The sequence below is a fragment of the Alexandromys fortis genome, unplaced genomic scaffold, assembly GCF_014885135.2.
Source record: "Alexandromys fortis isolate MF-2015 unplaced genomic scaffold, M_Fortis_MF-2015_v1.1 scaffold_2_26212498_36691700, whole genome shotgun sequence".
Lineage (NCBI taxonomy): Eukaryota > Metazoa > Chordata > Mammalia > Rodentia > Cricetidae > Alexandromys > Alexandromys fortis.
This window is the reverse complement of record NW_026067931.1, coordinates 6,506,170-6,519,681: the sequence shown is the minus strand read 5'-3', so window position 1 is coordinate 6,519,681 and position 13,512 is coordinate 6,506,170. Positions and strand designations below refer to the sequence as shown.

General features: G+C 39.2%; 1 protein-coding gene across 8 annotated transcripts in view; it reads left to right on the top strand.

The window, feature by feature from the left end:
* Nucleotides 1-13,512, top strand: part of Znf292 (zinc finger protein 292) — a 68,991-nt gene that overhangs the window by 20,590 nt on the left and 34,889 nt on the right. For 4 of the 8 annotated variants that reach the window (XM_050145432.1, XM_050145430.1, XM_050145431.1 and 1 more), the window contains one exon: nucleotides 1,519-1,984. The exons of the other annotated variants lie outside the window; for them this stretch is intronic. In XM_050145432.1, coding sequence (XP_050001389.1) covers nucleotides 1,913-1,984 — 72 coding nt within the window. In that variant the 5' untranslated portion in view covers nucleotides 1,519-1,912. The remainder of the gene's footprint in view (nucleotides 1-1,518; nucleotides 1,985-13,512) is intronic. 8 annotated transcript variants of the gene reach the window in all.

Below are 13,512 nucleotides of genomic sequence, written 5' to 3'. Positions count from 1 at the left end.
TATATCTGATCATTTTTTATTCCTTCGTAAAAGCTGTATAGGTTAAGACAATAGATACAAAAATGCAAGTTCTTAAATAAGGTATAATTTGTTATATTATATTGCAGATACTTTCCATTTTATTGATGTTAGTATTTGTTCTACTGACTAATGCTTTAATAACAAGGGAGACTGTGCTATCGGTATACTTATTTGCTATGAATGTCAACTCTTAGAACTTTTATGCAGATTATTGGTATTACCTTTTTAAAAATTTCTTTTTTCTTTATCTGTTTATTTATTTTGGGGGAGGGTTGTTTCGAGACAGGGTTTTTCTATGTAGCTCTGGCTGTCCTGGAACTCACTCTGTAGTGCAGCTTGCCTTGGACTCAGACCCACCTGCTTTGAAGTGCTGGGACTAAGTCACCACATAATTCGAAATCTCTGTGTAGCTCAGACTGACCTTGCACTTGACATGGTCCTCCAGCCTCAGCCTCCTAGGTACTGAGATCATAAGTATGTGCCACCATGCTGGCTTTTATTTTATTTTTGAGAGAGCTTCATTATGTTGTTCAAACAAGTATTGAACTTTTGGTTTAGGCCAGCCTCCTGCTTAATCTTCCTCTTTAGTTGAGACTACGGGCATATAACACTTCCTCCCTCTAATTTAGAGTTTTATTAATCCCCTTGAGTAAAGATCTTTACTGCTAACACCAAATGAAGTGTTTTCAAGTAGCTTTTTTTCCCTGTAGTTGTTCAGCACTAAATCAGTATCCTAAACTTGGTTTAATTCTGAAAATACTTGGGGCTAGGCTCTCCACGCCAAAGGTGTGTCTTCAAGGATAGCTGTACTTTAGGTTACAGGGCCCAGACTGCCCTGTACTGCATCAAATGTGACTCCAGAATTGAAGACTTTTATGGTCCTTTCTACAGGTTGTTACATTTTTTTGGATTGAAAATAGATTCTTTTCTTCATATAATATATATCCTGATCACAGATTTCTCCTTTCTTCACCCCTCCCCTCTCCTCCATATTTACTCCCCCTCCATTTCCTCTTCAGAAAAGAGCAGGCCTCCAAGAGACAACAGCCAAAAAAACAAAACAGGATACAGTAGTTGGACAAGGCAACCCAGTAGTAGGAAAAGAGTCCTGCTAGTAGGCCAGATTCAGAGTCGCCATTAGGAGTCTCACAGAAACACCAAGCTAACAGCCATAGCATACGCGCAGAAGACTTGGTGCAGACCTGTGCAGGCAGGCTCTCATGCTTGCTGCCTCAGTCTCTGTGAGCCCAGGTGAGCCCTGCTTAGTTGATTTAGTGGGATGACTCCCAGAATTCAGGAAATGCTAGCCATTCTGCCTGGGATAAAGGACACAGGTCCAGAGGATGAGGCTTAGGGGCTTCCCTGTCCATCCCCGTGGAGGTGAAGTATGCTACCCCTTTGAGCTTTAATTCTTAAGTCTTGTTACATAAGCATGGTTCATTAAGTCTTAGATCATTAGAGATTAAACTCAATCCCCAATTCTTTTCTTTTCCTCAGAAGCTTCAGCATAATGGGGCTGAACGTTCCAACCTAATTGTGACATGACCATTCTGTTGACCAGTTCCATCCTGAAGTTATTAAGATGCTCCTCAGCCAGAAGAAAGACACTTCAAAACTCAAGCAGATTTCAAGGATTTTACAAGTTCTCTGCTAGAAACTGAATATAGAAACCAGGGATGTGGTCCCTCCATAACTGAATGCCCTGGCAGAAGCTTGGAAGACTGACAGTTTAAACAGCCCTCTTACAGAATGGTTGTATCACTAAATTCCTAGTTTTCTTGGCTTTTTGTTTCATGTTGGTTTACCCAGGAACTTTTGTCAGTCACCATGAGGAGTTCTTTGTGGGATTTTGTTTTGTTTTTTTAAGTTTCCCGCTTCACTATTCATCTGGATGATCTCATTGGTTAAGAGACTGGAGGATATCACCAGACTTGTGAGAAATGCAAAGTACTCTGCACGAAAAGTGAGTCAGATTAAAATGACATAACAATGGCTGAGCCATCTAGGAACTAAGACAGCAGCCTCACCTCGCTTTCTGTCCTGGCCTGTGAGAGGCTTCCTCATAATTGCATTTTTAAATACCTGCGCTCCCCTAGAGAATGCCTTGTAGAAGCATAGATCCCTCTCAGCATTTGAGTCAGCCCCTTCATTAATAGGTAAGGAAGGGTGAATCTAGTGGTAAGCCAAGGCAGGGAGATCTTATGGGTTAGAAGTTAGTCTAGTTTATATAATAAAACCCTGTATGTGCGGGGAAAAAACACAAGCATGCAGTTACATCTCCCCTTCTCCCCCAAAAATTCCTTCTACATTTACGTTTCTGCATGTTTCCAATTTGGGTGGAGATCCAGAAGTTAGCTGATTGTTTCTGTCCCCACAGAACATGTTATACCATGAAGGTTTAAGTAGAATGTGATGGTGAGGTGAGGTGTGGATCTGATGCCGACTATGAGTCTAATGGGGCTTTTTCCTTCAGGATCCCCCTCTGTCTTTTGTTTGTTTGAGCAGAGGCTACCTGGATTTGTTGTGTGATTAAATGTGTATTCCGCAACTGTGGAAGTCTTCTACACTATGAAGACATGTAGAGTCCGTTATCGTTCAGCATATATGCAAAGACTTTGGTGATTTTTAACAGCTGGACCTTTATGCTGTCTGTCTGTGTACTTTCTTTTTGGTGCCAGTGTTTTCTATCTCTTTATTCAGTGATAAAGAGAAACACTTTTCTTTTTTAATAATTTCAGTGAGGTCAATTCGAAATACTTTCTTAAATTATGACTGATGACTTTTTAAAAATTCAAAACCCCTCATTATTACAAATATTTCTTTGACCTTATAGTCACTCTTTAATACCTTTAGAATTGGTCTTGTATGGGGTCTGCAGAAATGGTAAAATGTATCAGAATAGTTTTCACATATTATTTTTTAACTTATTAAAATAATATGACTTCGCTCTTCATATGTGAACATAAGTATTCCCTTAAATTTTTCATCCCATGCCTGTGGACGTTTGCTTGCTCAAGTGTCTTCTAAGTCATTTCTTTTGCGGAGCATGGTATTTTTGACTAGAGAACAAAGACTATTGCCCTATTTTACTTTATTTTTTTCTGTATAAATAAAATATTATCATACTTTCCAATATCAGTTTTGCTTATAAATTGCATTTCTTTATAACTTAATTAATTGAAATCAGGCAAAATAGCTTCTTAAATTTCTTAGGGTTTATTTTAATTACATGTATCAATCACTGCACACAGATACATATCAAAATATTGAGCATTAGAATTTATAATATGGTAATAAAATACAAAAATAATTTTTTCCATATAGGAAACTGTATGTAGTTTACATTTACTTTTATTAAAGTTTAGTCTTCAAATTTATCTTTTATTTAAATGTATATTCCCTTGTCTTTAAAAGTTCTCTTATTAAAATTATAAGGCCAGTAAGAAAGTATAATGAAATCACATATAAGACCGACTTTTCAAATAATTTTAGGTACTGTGCCTATGTTAGCCAGGAAAAATGTTTTAAAAAGTAATAAAATGGAGAAATTGCTTCGTTTCTGATCTCATTGTGATAAATTGTTCTTATTCTGCTATTTATTTTACTCTTCTGAATGGTTTGCTGTAACCAGACATGATAATCAGAAGGTCTCAGAATATTGCCACTGATGAGCCCCAAGGAATCCAGGCTGAACTTGAGTAATCCTTTCATACCTGACAATTCCTGAAAATGTTCTCAGTGCACTGCAGCAGTGAGGGCAGCAGTAGCAGCCGGAGCAGTGGGTGGTAACGAGCCTGACTACTTACTGTCTGTAGAGAAGGAAGGGGTGGGGCAGCCTGGGCAGTGGTAGTCCTAATTTGTTTTAGAATTTACCCCATTTCAGTTTTTGAAAGAATATAATATGTGAATTATTATGCATTAAGAGTGTGGTGGGGGCTGGAGAGATGGCTCAGTGGTTAAGAGCATTGCCTGCTCTTCCAAAGGTCCTGAGTTCAATTCCCAGCAACCACATGGTGGCTCACAACCATCTGGAACGAGGTCTGGTGCCCACTTCTGGCCTGCAGACATACAGACAGAATATTGTATCCATAATAAATAAGTAAATATTTAAAAAAAAAGAGTGTGGTGGTTTTGAATAAAAGCTAAATATTCATTCTACTAACTTTGAGTAGAATTAGGAGTGCATTATAATATACAATCGTGATGGCATCCAGAAAACTTCCTCTTTTGTGAGAAGGGCAAGCCTATTCTGTTTAATACACATTCACAAGTGATCACAAAACCTATTAAATAATTTATACTTTGCCCAATAGTATGTAAACTTTTATTACACTTTAGCTAGATGCTATATGACATTAATCCCTTCTGTTTTGCTTTAGTAAATATATAACTCAGTCATCAACCTTGAAATATTTTTATTTTATATGTGTAATTGCATCAAACATTTAAGATTTGCTTTGCATTAAAGTAAGTTGAGCAGTTTTTGGCTTAAAATGTCACCTAGGTTATTCATTAAACAAAAGTAAATGACATGGTCATGGTCACAGTTGTTTGTTAATTTAATATAACTGTATTATAAGGGAAAGTTTCTTCAAACTCAGCTGTTTAACATGTTAGCTGAGAAATAATGAGTGTATGAATTTCTGAAATAGCCTAATACAAATATAAAGTATGTAGAATTATAAGGTGATGTGATGTATCTTTTAGTTTTATCCATGTGTATTATGTAATAACTTCCTTTGAATCGGTGAAGTGTTTATGAGTCAAACATCTGAATACGCATTAAGGGGGGCGGTGAAACCTGTGTCATATTTTATTACCAAATAAATTACAAGTGAACTTAATTAAAACGATTTTCCATTTTCTTTTGGTCCTAGAAATAAAATTTATTTTAAAAAAGCTGCCAAAATGCTTAATAAAGTGCAAATAAAGGGGGGGAGGGAATGGAAGAAGGGAGGGGAAACTCCAATCTGTATGCAAAGTATCTTAAAAAAAACTTAATTAGTTAAAAAATTTCCTGCATCATTTCCACCTTTCCCTCCTCAAACTCATAACCTCCTCTTATTGAATAATTGTTGTTACATGGATGTTTATGTGTATACACGAGCACACATGTATATGTAAATACAGCTCGTTCCATTTAGTTTTGCTAATGATCTTTTGGGATTGGATAATCTATCAGGGGGCTTGTCCCAGGAGAAAACTAATTCTCCCCCTCTCAGCAGCCATTAAATGCCTTTGCTCTTTGTCCCGTCTTTATCGGCATGTCAGTGTTATAGTCATTGTACTTGTCTTGTTTGGGCAGCCATATTGTTGAGATTTCATGGGTGTAGTTTCCCTTTCATATAGGGATGAGTCTTACAGCAGACATCCTGATTCTCTGGCTGCTAAAATCCTCCAAGTATTCCTTGAGCTGTAGGTGTAGGGGTTGTTCTCTGTATTTTGACCAGTTGTAGATTAGCTTCTTTGATGTGTGGTGAGAGAGGATATAAGCATTTAAAATGCAGTTAGAACTTACATAGATTTAGGGAAGTAGGCAGTAGATTCCCCTCTAGGGTACTTGACCCTCACCAGCCACAGTATTTTGCTAGGTTTATAATACTCAATGTGAATTTATTCCTATTAAGCAGTTCTTAAGTCTAATTAATTAGGAAGCTGTTGATTATACCCAAGATTGTTAGTGGCACTATTCTACCCTTGGGAATATCTTGCCTTGATGGTCATTGTGATTCATAGTCTTTACAACTAGGTAAGTGTAACTGGAGGTTTCTCTCCCACCGCCATTTCCCAAATAACCACTTAAGGCTTAATATAGATTACAAACTGTTTGGCCTATTAGCTCAGGCTTATTATTAACTAACTCATAACTGAAATTAACCCGTTTCTATTCTATATCTTACCATGATATGATATCTTACCAAGATATGAGGCATGTTACCTCATATCTTGCTTCTCCAGTGGCGACTGGCAGCTCTCTGATTCTGCCTTCTTTTTCTTTATCTTTCCCACCTGGCTCTATTCTACCTGACTTGTTAGCCAAATCAACTTCTTTATTAACCAACGGCATCCAGAAGGGCATCCCACAACAGATAAGAATATTGTTTCTTTTCTCTCTTGGCAGCTGGCATGGCATCTCAAATATTTATGAAATTAGAATTTAGGGAGGAGGCTTCCAGGTCAATTTTAGCTTTATTTCTGGATAACTCTGTATACTCTTTAGTTCTGTCCATTTACCTGCAAGTTTCATTTTCCATACAGCTAAGTAGATACTCTTGTGTTTATGTACTAGATTTTTATTTATTCATTCATCTGATGAAGGACATGTAGGCTGTTTTCTATTTTCTGGCTATTGTGAATAGAGCAGTAAGGAGCATAGCCAAGCAAGTATATGTAGGATAAGATATGAGTCATTCAGGCATTTGCTGTGGAACGATATAGCTAGATTATACGATAGATCTACTTTTAGCTTTTTTCCCCAACACGGATTTCTATAGTGGAAACCCACCAACCATATGTACTCACCAACATTTCTTGTCAATTTTCTTGATCTTGGCCATTCTGACTGTGGTAAGATGAAATCTCAATATAGTTTTAATTTGCTTTTCACTAATTGCTAGTAATGTTGAACACGTTTTTTGAAAAGATTAAAGAAGACCTTAGCCACTTTTCTTTCTTTTGAGAACTCTTCAGATCTGTAGTGCCTCCAACCCCCCTTCTTATTTTTGTCATTTTTTTTTTCTTGACACAGTTTTTCAAGTTCTTTTGACTTGAAAAAGTCAATCAAGTTCTTTTGGGTATCAATCCTCAGATGTATAGTTGACCAAGATTTTCTTTACATAGTTGATTGTTCTTTAGCTTTTAGTGTAATGATGTCCCATTTGTCTTTTGTTGACCTTAATTACGGGGCAAATGGAGTTCTGCATTGTTCTTTAGCTTTTAGTGTAATGATGTCCCATTTGTCTTTTGTTGACCTTAATTACGGGGCAAATGGAGTTCTGCTCAGCGAGTGTTTTCCTGCACCCTATCTTGTAGGTCTTACAGCAGTTTCAGAGTTTCAGGTACCAGATTGAAGTCTTTGAACCTTTTGGAGTTGACGCTTGAGCTGTGTGATAGGGAGGGATCTAATTTCATTCTTCGTGTGACCACCCTGTTTTCCAAGTAGCATTTGTTGGTGATGACTGTCTTTAATCCAGTGCATATAGTTGATGTCTTTCTCAGATATCAGTGGCAAACGTAGTTCTATGTGCCCGTATTCGGTTCTTCTTTTTGGTTCCATTGATAAGCCTGTTTTATGCCAGAGCCATGCAGTTTTTATTGCTATTGCTTTGTAATATGTCTTGAATTTGGAATTGCGGTTTCTCCAACATTGTACTGTCACGTGTAACCCGGCGCGAGTATGGAGTATGTGGGTTCACAAGGGTCAAGAAATGAAGATTCAGAGACACATGAGAATGGACTTAGCCTCTGCTGCTGAGGGGGCTCAGTCTTGGTGAGCTGGTTTCCCTTGGCCTCTTGGCATATTCTTTCCTATATTTACACTTTAGTAGATTTCCATATCTCCATTCAGTTTGGAAGTTTCCAAAAATACAGTGCCTTGTGCAATACCTGATTCCTGGGGTCTCACAGTTTTCTGAGTTTCCTCTAAACCAGGTTTTACATAGGTTTTGTATCCATGGAAGACTGTCAGACAAGATTCACATAGGGCAACAAAAGGTATCTGTAACACAGAGGCTAGATTAGGGACTGAGTGAAAACTCCAGAGCTGGGCTAGGTGTAAGCTAGCGAAGGTTACTTGCTAACCCTCTGATGCCAGGCCGGCATGAATTTCTGCCACGTTGTACTTTTTTGCTCAGTATTACTTTGGCCATCCTGGGCCTTCTGTTGTTACTTACGAATTTTAGGGATTCCCCTCATTTCTGTGGAAAAAATGTCATGGGAATTTGTGATCGGAATTGCAGTCAGTATGTAAAATGCCTTTGGTAGAGTGGTCGTTTTCACAGTAGTCTATCATTCTATGAGCATGGGCTGCCTTTCCATCTTTTTTCTTAAATCTCCTTAGAGACGTAAAGTTTTTGTTGTAGAGGTCTCTCACATCCTTCGTATTTACTTTGTATTTACCCCTCCCTCACATTTAGGCTATTATGAATGGGAGTGTGCCCAGGATTCTCTTGTTAACGTGTTTGCTGTTGGTGGATAGAAAAGCTATTATAAGGGGCTGGAGAGATGGCTCAGTGGTTAAGAGCACTGGCTGCTCTTCCGGAGGACCTGAGTTCAATTCCCAGTAACCACGTGGTGGCCCACAACCATCTATAAAGGNAAAAAAGGCTATTATAAGTCAATTTTGTTTTCTATAAATTTGCTGAAAATGTTTAACATTTCTAGAAGATTTCTGGTACAATTTTTAGGATCTCGTATAATGAATTCCTATCATCTGGAAATAGGAGTAATTTGACTTGTTTTCTATTGGATCCCATCGATTTCTTCTCTTGCTGTTGCTCCAGCTCGAGCTCTGAGCCTTGCATCAAAAAGGTGTGTGGATGTTAGGCTGTTCTTTTTTATCTCTGATCAGATTTCTCTCTCCCCTCCCCTCCGTTTCTCTTTTTTGATAAGGTTTTTCTGTGTAACCCCAACTGGAACTCTCTGTATCCAGGCTGGTCTCAAACTCAAGAGATCTAGCTGCCTCTGCCCCCCAAGTTCTGGAATTAAAGGTGTGCACCACCACTGCTCAGCCTTAGTTTTTCTTTCTTTATGGTGATGTGGGCTGTGGATTTATCATATATAGCCTTTATTTTTTTATATGCGGAAGATTTCCTCCAGTTCTCCCTTTTCTGGGACATTTCCTCACACTTTGAAATTGCTTTACTAGTACTATCTGCCTAAGTGATGTTAGGCTAGGGCAGCAAATGCACCTTGGACACGACTAGCAGACAATCTGTGAATGATTAAAGTTCATACTGCTCCCATGCTTTAGCTGCCAAAATAGCTCTGGGCTACTACTACTTCCTCCTCCTCCTCTGCCTGTAGCATCCTGATACTGCTTTTATAATGACACCAGGGCGGTCATACTGCTCTCAGCCTTGGAGAACTCCATCTTAGATGTGCCTTCATCCACCAGTTCATGAAGCCCTTGTACTGGAACATGGCTGTGAACTGCTCTGAGATCCATTAGAACAGTCCCTGATGGTGGTGCAATTGCTGTTGAAGGTGATGAACATATTTATTCCCTGAGGTGTACTGTCACAGGTAACTGTTTTCACATTGTTGGGGACCCACTGCACTAAGTCACTACTGTTCTTGTTTGGATAGTAAGCATCTTGCACCTCCTTCATGGACAGATAGCACCTGAACATGGCAGCTGTTATCAGTTGGAACCCATGGCAGTTGTGGGCAGTGGGAGTCACAGATGGTCATTGTGTTCTTGCCATCAAACATCTGGGTGAGTTCAGATGCTGTCAAGGTGGAGGTACTACTGGCTGCCCAACTCGTCAAGGGCACAAAGTCAGGCATGAAGACCTGCAGGCGGGAAGAGGGCACCATATTTGTAGGCAAGTGGTAGCAAATAGGGATTGGTCACTGTAAGTGGGTTTGATCAACTGTAGGCTTTGAAGCAGATGTGATAAGTCACACACGTCATTTTCAAAGCATCAGGTCTCATCTGTGTTTTCAGCAAGTTGACAGACTGAAAGGGTGGTGTTGTAGGGCTGAACCACTGTGTCCAGCACGCTGGGGGAAGGTACTACACTGGTTCATGATTCTGTCTCCTCAGTTCTTGCTGATGAGGCTCCCAGACCCAGATCTCCCCTCGGGGATCAGCTGAATGCCCTGCAGGCAGCCACATCTCTCCGCTCCCTCACAATGTTCAACACCCACTCAAACAACTCTAACTTCTGTGTAGTGGCTTGGTGCTACTTGTTCCCAGCCCTGCTCTAACCAGAGAAGTTACCAGGCCTGATGATCTCCCAGAGATCACTGAATCTATGGCGTGGACCTCTAGGTTTGTGAGCCCAGCCTGGCGCACGTCTTTGCCTCACTGTACTGTTTGTCCCTCCAGCTGGGGCCACTCTCCCTGTAGCATGTGGAGGTAGGACCCACGGTGTCTCATCACCCACCACTGGACACTAACCTGATTGGCCCATTACCCAAGTCCGCAGGCACATAACAGAGGCGACTGCAGCGTGGCTCAAAAGCAGGCACAAAATACTTTTCTGGGGCTTTGATTATTGAAGAAGGCATGTTGGATTTTGTCCGAGGCCTTTTTTGCATCTGTTGAAATGATCACATGATGTTTGCCCATTTGTGTGATTGTATTACTTTTTCTGATTTACACATGCTAAATTACCTCTTTTTCTCTAGGATACAGCCTACTTGATCAAGGTAGATGATCTTTTTGATAAGTGTACTGTTCATAGTTCTTTGTAGAAAGTCTGGTAGAATTCTGCTGTGAATTCATCTGGGCCTAGGCTTGTTTTACTGAGAAATCCTTTTAAAGCATTTGTTTATTTTTTATTCATGTGTGCATGGTTTCTGCTTGTGTATATGTACATGTGTATGTGAGTACCATAGACATCAGAAGAGGGCATTGCATCCACTAGAGTTGGAATTACAGGGAGCTCTGAGCTCAGATCCAAACACTGGTCCTCTTTGGAAAAACAAAGTATTTTTTCCTCCAGGCCATCTTCCCGGCCCCAAGGAAGGCTTTTTCTTACTGTTTGTTCTCATTGTTTGTCATGGTCTGTTGAGCTCTTCTTAGTTTAACTTTGGTTTAGATGAATTTTTATATTAATCCATTTCTTTTAGATTTTCTAAATTAATTGAGCATAGTTCTTAAAACTACTTTAAATATTCTGGATTTTTTCGTGTTTTTTCATTTTTTTCTTCTGGATTTTTTTCATTTTTTATTTCTTTGATCCATTTATTATTTAGTAATACTAATCTTCATGACTTTGTATAGTTGCTAGACATTCATTTGCTCTTGGTTTTAAACTTTATTTTACTGTAGTCAGATAGGACACACAAATTGTTTTACCTTTTCTGAGCTTGTTAAAATTTCTTTTGTGTTCCAGGATATATTTTGTATTGGAGAAGCTTCCATGTGCTCCAGAGTGGAATGCATATTCTTTGGAATTTGAGAGAAATATTCTTATAATAAGTGTTATATCACACTTGATCAGTGTGATGTTATTTAATTCTTGTTTTTAATTTTTGTCCAGATGACCTATTTATAGGAGAAAGTGGGGTGATGAAATCCCGTCCTATACTGAGATTAGAGCTAATCCTTGTCTTTAATTGCAGTAGTAATCATTTTATGAAATTGGGTGTGTCAGACTTTGTATGTTAAGTATTGTAATGTCTTTTCGATTAATTGTTCCATTGTTTAGAATGGAATGTTCTTTATCTCTTCTGATTAGTTTTGGTTTGAAGCTTGTTTTGTTAGAAATTAGGATAATATAACAACTGCTTTCTTCCTGGTCCCATTTGCTTGGGATATGTCTACCTGTCATTTCTCTTTATGGTGGTGCCTATCTTTAAAGTTTCTTGTAAACAGCAGAAAGATTTTGTTTTCTTTGACACAGTGTCTCTATGGTCCTCGCTAAGTAAAGCATTCTGGCCTCAACTAATCCTGCTGCTTCTCCCTTCCCGTGCTGGTTAAGATAAAAGGTCTTAGCCAGCTTGGGTTTTGTTTTTTAATCTATTCATCTAATTTGTGTTTTTTTGATTGGGGAATTGAGACCATTAATATTCAAAGTTATTGTCAATAGGGGCGTGCGCTGTTTATTTTGTCATCTTTTTTGTTTTGGTCATTACAGCTTCCTTTGTTTTCTTTCTGTAGTCTCTTGGCTGTGTTTATTCCTCTCTTCAGTATTAAGTATTGCTTACATTATTCTCTGTAGGGCTGATTTATTAGTCACAAATTCTTTTTGTCTGCTTATATCATAGAAAGTTTTTTGTTTTTATCCTTCAACTATGACATGACGCCTTCATTCCTTCAAAACCAGTACTACCTGGGAAACTGACCCATTCCCAGGTTTGGCTGCTAGCATGACATATATAGCCTTGGCTGTCTCTGGACCACAGCTTCTAAGTGCTGATCCTCAGGAAGGAAACACTACCCACTGCTGGTCTGTTCTTAATCACGGCTGATTCTTCAGTTCCAGCTGACTAGAACCACAAATTCTTGATTCAAAATATTGAAGGACACTGATGGCCTTTAAGGGATGCTCAGAATGTCCCTCTGAAACTTAATGAGCCAGGCCTTGAATCATATTCACTGCTATTTATTATTTTTTAAATTCCCACAGTAGCTTCTTAAGCTCTGAATACTTGAAAAGTCCTTCCACAGTCCTCCCCAAAACATGGTCAGGTCTGTCACAAGCAGTGTCCCACAAACCTGGCATCAATATTTGTCTTAGTTAGGTTGTCTGTCACCGTGATAAAATATCATGATTGAAAGCAGTACGCTCCATCATCTAGGGAACTCAAGGCAGGAAATCAAACAGAGCCCATGGAGGAGTGCTGTCTACTGGCTTGTTCCCCATGGCCCGCTCAACCTGCTTTCTTATACACGCAGGACCACTAGCCAGGTGTGGCACCATCCGCAATTGACTAGGCCCTCCCATATTAATCATTAATCAAGAAGATGCCCCACAGGAGCAGTTTCTCAGTTTCCGTTTCCTCTTGTCATATAGCTTGTGTCAAACTGACAAACAGACCAGGGCAAGTCCATCTTAATTTCAGCTCCCACTAGCCTTAGTCATTTTACTGAATTCACTTTTCGAACCCTAAGTTTTCTTCGTTCCATTCAGTTTATATATCTGTGTGTTTTTGGCCATTACGCAACTTATTGATAACCTTTTTAAGCTCTTTGAGCTGTGTGTGTGTTTAAATACCTTGAAGTGTGATAAAGGTATTGTTTGTGGTTGCTCATTTATGTTCTGTGTCCTTCAGCTCATCTTGGTAGCTCTCATTGGAGAACATTACTACAGGACTAGTGTGGGGGGGTGTGTGATGCTATTGGCCTTTTTTTTGTTTTTGTGATGTGAGTTTGGCATGTTGATTTCCTTCATTGCTTGTTTTTGATGTGATGTTCTAGCTTGTTTCAGGCTTGACTGCTTCAGTACCTGAGTGTCAGGAGCTGCTCTAGAAGGTGGCTTTGTAGGGCATGGTTCTCGAGAAGACTTACCAAGAAAAGCCAGTATAGGTGTTTCTAGACAGGAGCTAAGCCTGGGAGTTGATATGGCCTGGTGAACTTGGTTCTGTCCTGCTCAGTTCTAAAGTAGCTGTGTTGAACGGCTGCTGCTGCTGAGGAAGCAACTCTTCGTCTTCTTGCTTATGGAAACAGCTTTAATATTTAACACAAACTTTTTTTTTTCTTTTAAAGTTTACTTATTTTGGCTTTTTGAGACAGGGTTTCTCTGTGTGATAGTCCTGACTGTTATAGACATTGGTTTGTAGACCATGCTGGCCTCAAGATCTCAGAGATCCACCTGCCTC